The sequence below is a fragment of the Gordionus sp. m RMFG-2023 genome, chromosome 2 (genome assembly GCF_954871325.1).
Source record: "Gordionus sp. m RMFG-2023 chromosome 2, tfGorSpeb1-WG-v2, whole genome shotgun sequence".
Classification (NCBI taxonomy): domain Eukaryota; kingdom Metazoa; phylum Nematomorpha; class Gordioida; order Chordodea; family Parachordodidae; genus Gordionus; species Gordionus sp. m RMFG-2023.
In genome coordinates, this window is record NC_088776.1 from 23,539,969 (window position 1) to 23,555,247 (window position 15,279).

The window sequence follows — 15,279 nt, forward strand, 5'->3', positions numbered from 1 at the left end:
ATATTTTCAATTTCCTTTTAAAAGAATTTGAAAAATACCGCCAATATTATTCAAAATAGCCATATCTTAAGAGTTCCGGATAGGGCCAAAAAATTATCAAAAATAATAATCTATTTTTTATTGTATATTTGGTATAATTAATTTTAATTTATAATTGATATGCTATATTTAATTTATGAATTATTTTCTATAAAATGAAGTTCGAATTCGGGGATGCATTTCTTTTTCAGAAAAGAACGGTCTGATCCCATCAAAATAGAGACATAGGAAAATAGCAATACATAAAATATATTTTTAATTAACTAACCTCAAAGTCCTCTAACACAGGGAGTTCCTTCTATAAAATATTTATATTCCAATCCAAAATTTAATTTATTTTTTTACAAATTGATTGGAATATGATTAAACATCTAAAAACTAGGCATTCAAATTTAAATCTTGTTATAAATAAATTAAGCATTATTGGTATCAAGAGAAAATTTGGGCTTAAGTATATATTTGTATAAAGCAGTATAAAAAAAATAATTAGCCATTATAGAGAAAACGGGCGTGGATATTATGAAAGATGAGGACGATTTCAACAATTTTCTCAATGGCTGCCATATTACATAGAATTTAAAAATTCGAGTTTATATTATTTTTCTCAGTTTTACTAAAAATACTCTCAATCGTACGTTTAGCGTGTGAAAGATTGCAGATGATGTCGAAGTATATCATTTTTTTCTATGAAAATTCAATTTATCGTGTAGCACTAATACAATTTCTAATTAAAATAGAATATTATTGTTAACTTTTATACTTATTGTAAATATATTATATAAAAGATATAAAAGATTAATTCATAATAAATTGATCTAGCCTATCTCCACTATCAAAATTCATTAATGTCATGGAATTTAAGAGCCACCGGATAGATTTGAATTTGAAGAGAAAGATGTTATTTTTTAAAGATTAAATTATGTTGATACATTTTATTTATCTTTTTGGTTGTATATTATATATATTACTCAAATTTACATGAATAAATAATTTTTCTACTTTTTAATAATTATTCTTAACTTGATGTTGTTTCACTGGTGAAATATATTTTATACAATATTACTTATTATGATGTAAATTAAATTAACTTTATATGTTCTCTGCATATTTCTTTATTAATATAATGGTAATGATTAATGAACATAACCATAATGTAATTATTTAAAAATTATAATAATTTATAAATTTACCTGCTTTGATAGATGCTGGTATCATTAAATCATCTTCCAATTCAGCTGGAAGACTATTTCCTACTATGTTTGTGGCCTTTACCCTAATTCTATAAGTCTTCTGAATTGATAAATCTGTCAACATAATAGAAAATATATCCCATTTAACAGTCATAATATGAATCCAATTTTCCTTGGCTTTTTCTCTAATTTCTATAGCATAGCCTATTGTTACGATAATATTTAATTAAAAAAAGGAGAGTATTAATATTACTAATTATTGGAGAGCCCCCGTCATTCAAAGGTTTCTCCCATTTAAATATTATATTCACATCTTTGTATTGAATTGATAACTTTTGAGGAGGAGAAGGAACGGCTTAAAAAAATTAATTATATGATTATAGTATATTCTAGTATAGGGGATCTAGAAATCATGTAAAACTTTAAGGGAAGCCTTGGATTCTTGAATATCGTAGGGTAATGTATTTCTTACGAGTAGGAACCGGTCTAGTTTCGGGTGAGCCGGACATCATTAAAAAAATATTAACTCTATATCCTGACTCTTTCTTTCCTAGTTGAATTTCACGAATAATATGAAGAAAAAAACACTAGAAAAATTAAAAATAAAACACAATAAAAATAGATAAAAACCGAATAAGGAAGTCAATTAGAGAGAAATATTATTTTACTTTTTCTTTTCACTATTTTCATAAAAAAATAAGTGAAAAGAATAAATTAAACTGGTAGAGAAACCATGAAAATAATTTTCAAAAGTTAAGAAAACAAGAAACTATATGCTATACAGGCTCCTTGCAAAATTTTTCAACTGCTGATCGTATTTTAGGAGAAAGAAGTGGGCGACTGATTTATTTATTTAAACATATTCAAAATGATCTCATTTAATTTTCTAAATGTCAAGCCCTGAAATGCCCGACCTGAAATAAAAATTATTTGTCGCCGGTCCGACCCTAATTCATTTAAATATATAAAGATTTAATTTTTTTATTGTAAAAAAAATATTCTACAAATAAAAATTATTAGAGCTATGTTTCTTGTAAAAATTTTAAAATATATCAATTTATTTGACAAAATTTAATACCATATTTTAAAATTTAAGCCAGACCCGGCCAGAAATTTTTTTAAAAAATATTAGGCCCGATCCACCCCGAAACCAAATTATTTCTATTCTAAAAAATGAACCCGGGCTCGGGCCGGATCGTGATTAGTAGATTCTAATATAAATAAAATAAAAAAATTAACATTTTAAAATTGTCAGAGCGATTGCTGGATTTTAAAATTTATTCGTAACTATGAAAGAATAGAGAATAAATTATTAAATAGTCAAATGAAACTATAAAAGATCGTCTCCGTTATTTAAGATATAGCGATTTAAGTCAAAATGCTCACTTGAAATGACTCGTCATTTTAATTTGACAAAAAGCTTTATAATTACCTTCGATTACCTCTAAATCACTTAACGGTATCTCGAATCCATGGGCAAAACTTAAATATATCATAAAAAATTAAAATTATGATAATAATTTTTAAGGAATGTTAAATATATATCTTAGTTAACATTTGCCTTGTTTGTATAGAATGATATAATAAATGTGTTACCCATAACAGATATATGACCTCGAGTCTCTTTATTTTTGTAATGGCAAGAGTAGTTTCCCTCTTGATCCTTTTTGATAGATTTGATAATAAGTGTGTATTGCAAACCCTCTTTTTCTAGCTTCATATTTTGTTTTTCAAACTCATTAATAATTATAGAATTCTTTTTCCAAATAATTTCTTCTTCAAAAGGGGGTCCATTGAAGGTAACGGTCATTATCACCGAGGAGCCTTCATTAACTTCTTGATCGCATAAACCTTTCATAAAATCTATTTCTAAATAATGAATTATATTTTATTATATAGTATATTAATAATAAACTTAGAATAAATATAAGTTATATAACAAAAAATAAGGACAACTTTTCACTGATGATTTTAAGAATAAAATCATTAACTCTTTAAATAATAAATTAAAATAATTTTAGCATATACTAGAGTTAAATGTATTATAACCATTTTGCAAAATGCATGAGCTTAACACTGTAAAAATAAGAAGATATGATTCTTATATGTAGGCCTTTTTAAAATAATCTACTGTTTATTTTATTTCATTAAGATTAACAAAATAAATAAATTTTTGAACCACCCGTTATAAAGGTTTTTTGATTTATTAAGTGACTGTTTCTAAAAACGTGGATTACAAATAAAAAATATAAGAATTTTTATTGACTTAGAAGCCTAAATCAAGCGAGAGATCAGATAATGTTTAAATATAGCGCGATAGTCATGTTTTTAAATGTATTTGCAATTCGCGCTATAACACTGAGATAAAAATTTATTTGGTTAGTTCTACAGACTTGCATCTTAAAAAAATCAAATAAGTATCAAGGAAATAATTGGTAAACCTAAAAATAATGAAGATCCGATAAATATCCAAGGAGATTAAGAGAGGAAGTGTATATCAGAGATAAACTTATGGACCAGAACGTGATAATCAAAATGGACGTTATATTTGCAGGATAATAATGAGAAAATTCTGGAGGAAACAAGAAATACTTCCGGTCGATTTAGAAAAGGTCAGAAAAAAGGTTTTAATGGAGAAAATTATATTGAAATAAGATTTAGGGTGGTAGAAGAGGAGTTAACTCCTGAAAAATTAAAAGATTTGATTAGGAAGGATTCCAGGTTGCTATAAACTGAACCGATAGAATCCAATAGAAAATGAATGGATGAGAGGACAATACGAATGATAGGAAGGGTACTGGTTATCCTTTAGCAGAGAAGAGATATGACGAATAAATTGACAAAAATATATAATAAATAAATTAAGATAATAAAGCTAGTAAATTCAAGGTCTAGACTGGGTATAGATTGAAGAAATTTACGGAGATAAGAAAAAAGAATATTAAGAAGATATTGCCTCATAATATGGTCAAATAAATAAATAATTTGATGAATATATTTTACCTAAATTTTCATAAAAAATAAATAGTATGATTTTATAGTCAATATATTTTTAAATAAGTAATACATAATTTTATATAATGATTAATGAGAATTTAATTCTAACCTAGCCCGTTTTGCATGGTGTAAATAGTTCACTCTACTATACTAAAGTGACGATATGCTCATTATATTTAGTATTAGGAGATTTTTTTTTTAATTTATAAAATTAAAGAAATATAGTAAAACAAATAAAAAATTAAAATGGGATTTTAAAATAGCAAAAAGAAATTGTTTAAATTTTCTAAAAAACAAAGGATATTTCTTAAAGATATAAAATTATAAAATATAATTTTGCTTGAAAGTTTAAAAAAATATTACATGATTTCTCAAATTTAATTTAAAAAATGTAGCATTATTACTTTGAATTCGGAATTTTATATTCGCGTTGACTTTCCGATAGAATTATCGAGGCAAATAATTAATTTCAAATTAGTTTTAAAATATAATTTCATGTATCTTCTATGGTAAGTTAAGAGATACAGTGATCTAATATTATATTTTAGGATAAAATTATAAAATTTGCTTTTGAAAAAATAACATATATATATATATATATATTCTATAATATAATAAAATAAATTTTATGCTTTAACATGTATTAAGTTATGTGGATTGTTTAGCTGACAATGTCATACTTCCACCGCTATGCATTACAAGTCAGCGACGAGGAATGCATAGAAAAATGTTGCAGATAATTCGAATCTTCCTGATACAGTAAGAGATACTGAAATAAATTGTAGTGATTATAATTTGCCTATTAGTTATAATAAAATAATGAAAAATTTTGTTGAAAGAAAATCTCTAATTAGCAAAGAAGCAATTATATGGCGAATGCTTTGATCATTTCGTTGGGAAAAGTCATTCACAATTATTTGCCCCTTATTTCTTAATAATGGGTTCCATTTTTTAAATTAACCAATGTTACATATACACAAATAAAAAGTATTTATTATATTATTCCATTGCTAAAAAGATTTATAAAAATTTAATAGTAGTTATCACTTCTTCCAAAGGAGAAAATGTTCTGGTCTAATAATATAGACTTATCCATTCTTATCCGAAAAATTATGTCATTATTTATTTTTAGTGACATGAAACAAAGAGATGTAACTTTACTTTGGGTTTTCTGCTGACGCCCTATAAATTAAAAAAAAATTGCGGCCTGAAAAACCCAGTGAATTTATTGAAAATGATTTTCTTGATAGATCAAGTGATCACTTTTTATCTAAGAAGATGATGGAAATCAAAGAAAGTGCAGAACCACACTCAAATCAGATTTTTCTTTAAAACTCCAATTCTTTTTATTTTATCATGATTGAAAAATTTCCAGAAATTCTGATGTTTTACAATTCAATTCATGTATAATAATTTTAAAGATTATTTTTAAAAAAATCATGTTTATAAAATTTGTAATTGAAATAAGATTATAAATTTTTTGGTGATTTGGTATGCATAATGGCTAAAGATCCATATGTACAGATTAAACCATGAGTCTGTTATTATATAGTAATGATATTTTCAGGATTTTTTAACAAGGACATGAAGTAATAAAAATCTAAAAAAATTAATATTCTATACACAGGAACTAAGAGCCCCCATTAATGGGTTAAGAAACATATGCCTTAATTGTAAATGAAAAAAATATTTCCACGAACAATACCTATTATGATGACTATGTCACATCTTTTATTATTATTAATAAGTTTTTTTCTTTGTATTTCTTTTACTAATGATAAATAAGTTTATTTTTAGGTCTCATCTTATTTAATATGAATAAATCCATTCCCTAAGATGCCCCCTCCCTGATTGATCTATATTCGTTCATAGACGATTTCTCTCGATTCATTCTTCCTACATTACATTATGGCTTAGCTCGCGGCCGAAATATACCTCGGTAAATACAACATAATAGCTAGTTTTTCAGATCTTATTCCATGGAGTGCATTAATTTTGAATTCGTTGATAATAAATTCTAATAGACTATTTAACTCTTTAGATAAGCATATAAACTAAATATAAAGAGACTGTGTATGTGAGCTCAACAAGTTTCAAATAAAATTTTACTTTGTATTTCCAAAATAGCTTAGAATAAAAAATTAAAAAACCAACAATAAACTCTACTTTAGTTATAAATTGTTATGTGAGTTTCTATTATATATAATTGTTATACCTTTAATTTCAACATTAGCAGATGTTTCCTTTTTCCTGTAGATGCATTTATAGAAGCCTTCATCTTCTAACTTCGTCTTTTTGATATTCAATGTGTAGGTTAAATTATCACTTAAATTTTTCTCCATAATAATTCTAGATATATCGATTGTTTTCTCAGATAAAATTTGATCATCTTTGACCCATATAATTTCATTGTCATTTACAGGTTTGCTTAATTTGACTTGTAATAATAAAGGCTGGTCTACTATTAATGTTACATCTTTTAATTTTTCAACGAAATAGGCATCTTCGAGAGTTTCAGATAATTTTTGAGTCTGATCATCCCCTTTTGTAATTATTTCAATTTCATGTTTGATGGGTAAATCTTTTTTAAAATATTGATTATAAAAACTTTATATTTATAATGAAATCTAATTGTGTTCAAATAATAATTAATTTTAAAAGTAATTTTAGTATTTTCTAAACTATAATAACCTCCACACAAGAGGTACAAATATATCCAAACACATTAGATCATAGATCCGTCTTTTCAATAGTTACCAAACTAGAACCCTACATGGACTCCAAGTCCAAAACAGAGATTCTCACTCGGTCGGGTCAAACTTTGATTTTGAAATTTTAATTTCGGGCAAGACTCGGACCTCAATAATATTCTATATTATATTATTTTCTTAATATTTAAAATTATTTTTTTATTTTCCTTTAGCGCTTATAATTTTTCCGCTATTTATGAAATATCCTATTTTTACCACAGTCCAAAAAATTTCTGTACTCTTTTTTTGGATCGGATAAAACTCGGACATAAACAAAATTTTGGATATGATTAAAAATTAATCTTTGATAAAATATTTGGATTAGATCGGTCTGAAAATCCAATTTATAAATTTTTTTCGGGTCAGGCTGGAATTGAAATAGTCTGATTCAGGGCTCAAATTCAAACAAATTGTCTGTTCCAGACTCCATCTCCTTTTTTCAAACAAACAATCATCAATCAGCCCCCCACCACCCAAAGAGCTAAACTTGAATAAAATCGATAAATAATCTTAACATTTAAGCTGTTCTTCCCTTTTTATCGGGAACACATTTGTCAACAATAATCAATCCTTAGACTTAAACTCATCGATAAAGAAACACTTGACCGGCAATCAAATCTTTAAATATAAAGACTCTTACAACGGGTGTTTCGACGGCCATTTATCATCGAAACCTTGTGACAAATCCAGCTAACCCTTTTATCGTCATTTCTTAGTAATATTTGGATGAAGTGGGTAGTTACAATAGCCTGCCTATTTCCAGGGCATAGAGTGTGACTATTAAGAGATTGGGGATGGGGGGGGGAATTTGGGCCTTGCTTTTAAATTATTTTCTTTAATAAATGCACTGTTCCCCGAGGTTATGATGGTCGATAACCTAGATTTAGTCGATTTTTTAAGGCAGCGATATCAAGATTTTAGCCAAAAAATATTAAACCTATGCCTTGAGATTTCGGTTATAGATGGCAGGAAAATATGGCTCTCCTTTTATAAATTCTCAAGGGTTAAGTAATATTCTTTGACTAAGATCTTAGAGGTTTTCGACAAAACTAGAGGCATAGCCCGAGAAAAGGGTCTTTATGAAAAATATAATTTAAGATAATAGGTCGAAATTTACTTCTTATGCCCATCCCCAGACACCACAAAAAATATTTTTAATCCCATCCTCCTGAAATATGATGGCATAATGATTTTAGTAAAATAAGTAGTTATACAACCCTAACAGCTTATATTCGATAAAATTATACAAAACATAGCAAAGCTGTTTGCGACCTTAACAAATTTTAAATAGCATTAAAATGAATACTTTTTCCATATCTGAAAAATTTGGAATATAAAATAAGACTTAACACTATATTTTAAAAATCAGATGCAGGTTAAGTTTCATTATTATAATTACCTTTAATTTCAACATTGGCAGATGTCTCCTTCATTTTATAGATGCATTTATAGATACCCCCATCTTCTAACTTCGTCTTTTTGATATTCAATGTGTAGGTTAAATTATCACTTGGAGATTTCTCCATAATAATTCTAGATGTATCGATTGTTTTCTCAGATAAAATTTGATCATCTTTGACCCATATTATTTCATTGTCATTTACAGGTTTGCTTAATTTGACTCGTAATAATAAAGGCTGATCTACTATTAATGTTACGTCCTTTAATTTTTCAACGAAATAGGCATCTTCGGTAATGGGTAAATCTTTTTAAATATAGGTTTTTATAAAATAAGTATATATATATGCAATGAAGATTATAATATTTTTTTTAAAAATATTCTTAACTTTATTAATAATCTCTCACAAAAAAACAATTATTATCAAAGAAATAAAACAGTCTGCCATTCTAATTCCAACCAATTACCTGCTCTAGGCAACTTCACCACTACTCAAAAATCAGCAATAATCCATCAACCCCATTATCCAAATCGATAAACTGGTAATAAAATCGAGAAATAACCTCAACATTAGAGCTGTTTTTCACATTTTCCTCTCAGAGCACAAATTTACCTTAAACTAGTTGATATAAAAAAAACCAACCGGTACCTTTACCGAACTATCAACAAGCAAAATATTTCTAAACATTAACCTTTTGAGGAAATCAAGCCACTTTTAAAATATTCCAATGAATTTGATGTCTTTATTCCCATATATTTTAAAATTTTTCCACTAATTAAAATTCCAAGGTATCAATTCTCTTAACTACACTACTAACTATATTTTTAAACCTTGTTGTTGGAAGACAAATCCCACTACCGTTTTATCCTTATTCCTCAGAAGTGTTTACATTAATTAATTGGGGAAGATGAATTCTTCCATATAACTTCTAGAGGGTTAGTAGTAGGTTTCGAGGGTGTTGGTAGTAAAAATATGCTGCGGAAGGGGAGGGGGTAAATTAAAGTCTGTTGCCTCTAATATATTTCCTTTGTGAAGACGCCGCTCCTTGGGTACTTTTAAAATTTTTAAATAGAGAGTCCTTGGAGCACTCTTAGAAATCTTAAAAATAAGAAGAATAGGTGAATCAAGATCCATTGCCTAGGTCCATCTTCCGCGGTTAATCTTCAAAAAATTATGCCTGTCTAGTTATCTAATATCCCTTCAAATTGGTCATGAAATTAAGGAGGGAGCAGAATCCTCCACCCATACAGCTAAAATTGCCTCAGCCAACTACTGCTGCCAAAATAATTTTTATTAAAAATAACGACTTTTAATCATATATGGGACTCTATTAACACCTCGATTTCAAATCCCAGGATTCTTTTTGACTTATCCTTTACTACCCACATTCATGGACACCGATAGCTGCGCTCTAACTATCAGTCTCAAATCATATATTCCGGCACTTGATTACTTGTTTAATTTCGGTTCCATTGAATACCTAATTTTGAACCCGATTCCGAGGACTACCTCTAACCTGTCAAACGAAACACCTCCAGCTTAGATATTCATAGATGTGACTAACTTCAGTGAAAATTTCTAAAGGGAGGCAAAACTCATCTTAAAACTAGAAATACTTCTAAAATAATTCAAAAAGGCTAATATCCCTTTCATCCTTTAATTAGTGGACCTATTCAGAGTAACAAGTTGGATTCACCTCAATTTCTTTTAGCTAAATGTCTATCACTGGCATGATATTATATTATAATTATATAGCCTATTTTTCCAAAATATCTTTGTGATTCCACGATTTTATGAGCTGAGATACTATGCAGACTACCATATCAGCTTTATTCCGTTCATCACCAACAACCTAAGGACACTGCGAGGAGGAAAAAAGAAATGAAGAAAGTAAGTTTTTATATGAAATTAGAGCTATTATAGCTTTCCAATTATATTCTATTTACTAGTTTTTTAGATTTTATTCTATGAGGCCTTTATTAAATTATTAATGTATAATGCTTCAATTAGTTGACAATGTAATCACAACAATGTATTAAATTATTCCGATAAGAACTATATTAGAACGAAACTATACTTGTGTTTCAAATAGAAATCATAATTATTATATTTTAAAATCTGAAAAATTTGTAATAGAAAATTAAAAACTCAACATTATTAATCATTAGATAAGTTTTATTATTATATAAAATGTATACCTTTAATTTCAACATTAGCTGATGTCTCCATTTTTTTATAGATACATTTATAGACGCCCCCATCTTCTAACTTCGTCTTTTTTATATTTAACGTGTAAGTTAAATTATCAATAGGGGATTTTTCTAGAATAATTCTAGATAAATCGATTGTTTTCTCAGATAAAATTGTATCATCTTTGACCCATATGATTTCAGTGTCATTTACAGGTTTGCTTAATTTGACTTGTAATAATAAAGGCTGATTGATTATCAATGTCACATCCTTTAATTTTTCGACGAAATAAGCATCTTCGGGAGTTTCAGATAGTTTTTGAGTCTGATCATCAAATTTTTCAATTATTTTAACTTCATGTTTCGTGGGTAAACCTTTTTAAAATATTGGTAATTAATAGTGTTGTATGGTTATTTTTGAAAAATAGACTATTAGGAATACTGTTTTCAAAATTAGAGTGGCCATTTTTTCTAAAAATAAGCTTCCTTAGAGTAAAAAAACCTTATACAGAACGCTTGATGTAAATGAAGCATGATATATAATAAATGCAACTAGTTAAAATTGCTATTATCTTGTTTTAAAATAACTAGTTACAGTTATTTTTCATAAAAATGTAACAAGTTACTACTCTAACATCACTAGTAATAAATTATCATATGGTATTACGATATTGTTAAAATATCCATAATTTTTATGTGGGAGGGGAAGGGGAGGGGGTATTAACACAGAAAGATTTTCAAATTTTATTATTTATTTAGTAATAAAAATCGTAAATTAAAATAATCTCTTATAATTTTCGCTAAATTATTTTCATAATTTACGTCAAAAAAGAATAGAATATTATCTATTATAACATACTAAAATTATAAAGTTTTTATTAAGTATGCCTGGAGATTTTGCTCATCACTATTTATTTTATTAAAATGACTCCTGGATATAATAAAAAATGAAATTTAATAATTGTATCTTATAGTCAAAAACATCGCAATGAAAAATTTCTCTTGTTTTAAGAACTCGAGGGGTAAATCATGGAATTAAGTTTGTGTGTTATATATTTTAATATCAACAGTAATGTTCCCAGTACAATATATATGTAAATAAGCCTTTCAACTGGCTTTGATGTTTCATCATTTTCAATATATCTTACTATGAACGCTATTTCTTATAATTTAGAAACATCAAATGTATTAGCATCGACTATAATTGAGGCGCATCCATTAGATTCATTTTTTTTGGAGTTTTTTTATTACCATATTTTTAAGGTTTCAAGAAGTATTAATATTATTTAATAGTTTAGAATATAGTTTAAATTTAAATCCCTTCCTTTTTCTTCATTTTAGTTGTATATATAATTTGAGAATACATTCAGAATCAGCAATAAGGTTTATAAGACCTATTATATTGCCTTCTCCCAAAAGACTTGATTACGAGGCGAAATCAAATAATCAAGACATCTTATTATTATTCTTATGATTTAGCAATTATTATTAACATATTATTTTTGGGATGTTAATAATAATATTATGATTGATATTCTGCTAATTAGCTAAGCCTTCACAATAAATGAAATTAAAAATAATATCCCCTTCATCACTCTATAAATCGATTGCTTCAAAGGTCTATAACCCCATGCAAATTTTAGGATGTTGCTTCGTACCCCCTCCTTCCCCGTGATTGCACTTATTAAATAATATATTATTATAATATTACACTTTCATATATAAAATGATCCTTACATAAAGAATCGGACGTATTTCATAATATAAGATCAGGCATATTGCAAATATAATTTGTTTTATACATAGAATTTAAATAAACGAATATGATATAATTTTTAAGTTTCGACTTCATACAATAAACATGAATTTCTACTATATCCCAACAATTCTCGTTCAACGGATATCAATAAGAATGAAATTTAATTTATCTTGTCCGATACTTGCTTAAGTCTATTTCTTATAAACGTTTTTTAATTTACTATGTAGATGCTAATGTTTTACAAGCAAAAAATAGATTAGTATATGCAGCCGTGATTATAACGAAATACCAATTTTTCAAAATATATTTTGCAGAGACCTGCAGGGGTCTAAATTTTAACCCTGGCCCGGCTAGAATGTTATTTCTTCCCATTTTTAAGCCCTTTCTTGAGTCTGAAAAAATAAAACCTATGGCCCGGCCCGGTTTTTAAATTTGTAACACGTCTGAGATTTTTAAATTGAGCCGGTCGTCGAGATTTTTTAAATTTTGATAATTTTTCGGTACGACCCGGATTTCTAAGATTTTGGCGGTCTTTTGTAAATTGTTTCAAATAAAAATTGAATAGCAGTAAATGAATGTTAACAATTCATTATATAACTTCCCAACATTTTTCAACTGATAAATTATAATTTAAATTAATTTGTAAAAAATCAGCCCGGGTTTTAAAAAAAAATAATTTTTACTGCCAAGATTTGTAATTTTTATTTTTAAGGCCTTGATTTTAAAAATCATACCATTTTACATCGGGTGCTACATCCGGCCTGCAGAACCTTGATACTTTGTAAGGTAATAAATTAAAAGTAGTTATATAGGTTAAAAAATATCTTAAAATTAGTTCTCAAATAGTTGCAATATGATATTTAATGTGACCATAACCATTTTTAAAAATTTGAAAAGTTTCAAAACTTTCGATTATTTAAAAATTTTTTTTTTTTCTTTTTGTTTTATTTATTTATTTCACATAACACCTAATTAAAAATATTATAATTTATAAATTATAATTATATAATTAAAAATAAAATTCTATAATTGAGTCCCCAAAAAGAAACCATAATTGTGTCTAAAAATTTCTATTTGAATTTTTTGTCGAATAAAAAGGAATTCTCTTGGTTCATTTGTGAAAAGTCGTATTTTATTAGCAAGATATTTTAAAAACAAAAATGTTGAAGGCGAAAAATGCCCGTTAGTAGCAGTCACAACTGGAGTGAATAAAAAGTTTTTAAAATTTTTGTATTTGTTTATCTTTTTAATTTCAGCCTGTGTTATTAAATTGAAATTTATGTTTGAAGGGAATGATGAAACACACGTGTAGTCCCATATGAGTGATTTGCCGAGGGCCCAAGGTATGGTTGTCATACCATCAGGTCTTAAACAATCTTATGATATATTTTGAAATTTAGAAATTTTCTTAGAATTATGTTTTGGACAGATTTTTCATTATATTTAATATAGCTTATTTATTTTCATTAAAGTTTAGAAATTTTGTGAATTTAATTTTCTGCTGTTTTGGACACAGTCTGTTAAATTTGGAATTATTTTTTAAAGATGTTAACAATTTGATTATTTATGAACATTTGTATTTTTTATTCAATACAAATGATAAAAATATGTTTAATAATATTTCGCTTCTATATACCTTTAATTACAACTTTAGTTCTAACATCACTATCGTCGTATTGCAAATTATAGATCCCTTTATCCTCAGGTTTAACATTGCTTATCACTAATTTATAAGTAAAATCATCATGTGGAAATTGAATCCTATCATCTTCTACTAAATAGGTATCATCTTTTTTCCACTCAAATTGATCAGGTTTATTAGGTAATGTTATGCTAATTTCCAAAGTCGACCCTTCGTCAACCTCTATGGTTTGTATATCTTCAATAGGCATTCCTATTTAATATAAAATAATTTTTAAAGAATTTATATATACTACGAAAATTGAATAATACTTACTTTTTACTAAAACATTAGTTAATATTTTATTATCATCAAATTCCAAACTATAAATTCCCGCATCCTCTCCTTTGACTTTACTAATAACTAATTGGTGTGTTAAATCATGTTGAGTTGAGTACACATGATCATTTTCCAGAATTTTTAAATCATCTTTTTTCCAGGTGACTTTTTCAACCTTTTTAGGTAGTGTAACTGATAAATTTAAACGCTGGCCTTCGTCGACCTCTATAACCTTCATTTCGATTTTTGGTTTGATAGTTGCTTAAATACATAAATAAAATAAAATTAATTGAAATGGTAATAATGTTAAACTGCTTTCTTACCAAAAATAAAATTAAAATAGTTTTTATTATTCTTATAATTAACAATTGCCTTAAAAATTATGATTTTTGGGAAATATAATAAACATTGAGATTGGCATAATAAAGCTTTACTTATAATACAAAGTAAAGAGTGAACATAATAGAATTATCAATTTTGCTTATATATTGTTATATAAAAAATTGGTTACGTATAACTATGACTTTGGTATCGATTTTTTGATCATCAAAGCACATGCTATATATCCCTTCATCTCGAATGATGGCATCAGAAATGCTCAATTTGCATACTTCACCTTGTTGTTCATATTTTATTCTATCACCTGGATATATTTTATTATCATCTTTGAGCCAAGTAACATCTTTAATCACTTCGGACAAACTAATAGTAAGTTCAAGGGTTGATCCTTCCTCCACCTCGACAGTTTCCATCTTTACTGATTGTACAGGAAGAGCTTAAAATTTAAAAAAATATTTGATAGAAGTAATATATTAATTAATCAAAATGAAATATTATATCAAATTTAGAATGAAGATGTACTGAATCTAAATTTTATGCCGATTTTGAATCAGTTCCCGATTTATTTTTTGCTAAAATAGGAGCTTGGACCCACAAATAGTATCAAATATTATATAAGCTTTTATTAACTAACTTAATAATCTCGTACCGTATGA

At 26.9% G+C, this 15,279-nt stretch overlaps 1 protein-coding gene across 1 annotated transcript in view; it reads right to left on the minus strand.

Moving 5' to 3' along the window:
• The window catches only part of LOC135923553 (titin-like), a 156,430-nt gene that overhangs the window by 11,921 nt on the left and 129,230 nt on the right, over positions 1–15,279 (minus strand). The window contains exons 65-73 of the mRNA XM_065458360.1: positions 14,796–15,059; positions 14,282–14,545; positions 13,961–14,218; positions 10,575–10,940; positions 8,376–8,681; positions 6,442–6,807; positions 2,826–3,098; positions 1,483–1,584; positions 1,230–1,433 (exon numbers count right to left, since the gene is read on the minus strand). Coding sequence (XP_065314432.1) covers positions 1,230–1,433; positions 1,483–1,584; positions 2,826–3,098; positions 6,442–6,807; positions 8,376–8,681; positions 10,575–10,940; positions 13,961–14,218; positions 14,282–14,545; positions 14,796–15,059 — 2,403 coding nt within the window. The remainder of the gene's footprint in view (positions 1–1,229; positions 1,434–1,482; positions 1,585–2,825; positions 3,099–6,441; positions 6,808–8,375; positions 8,682–10,574; positions 10,941–13,960; positions 14,219–14,281; positions 14,546–14,795; positions 15,060–15,279) is intronic.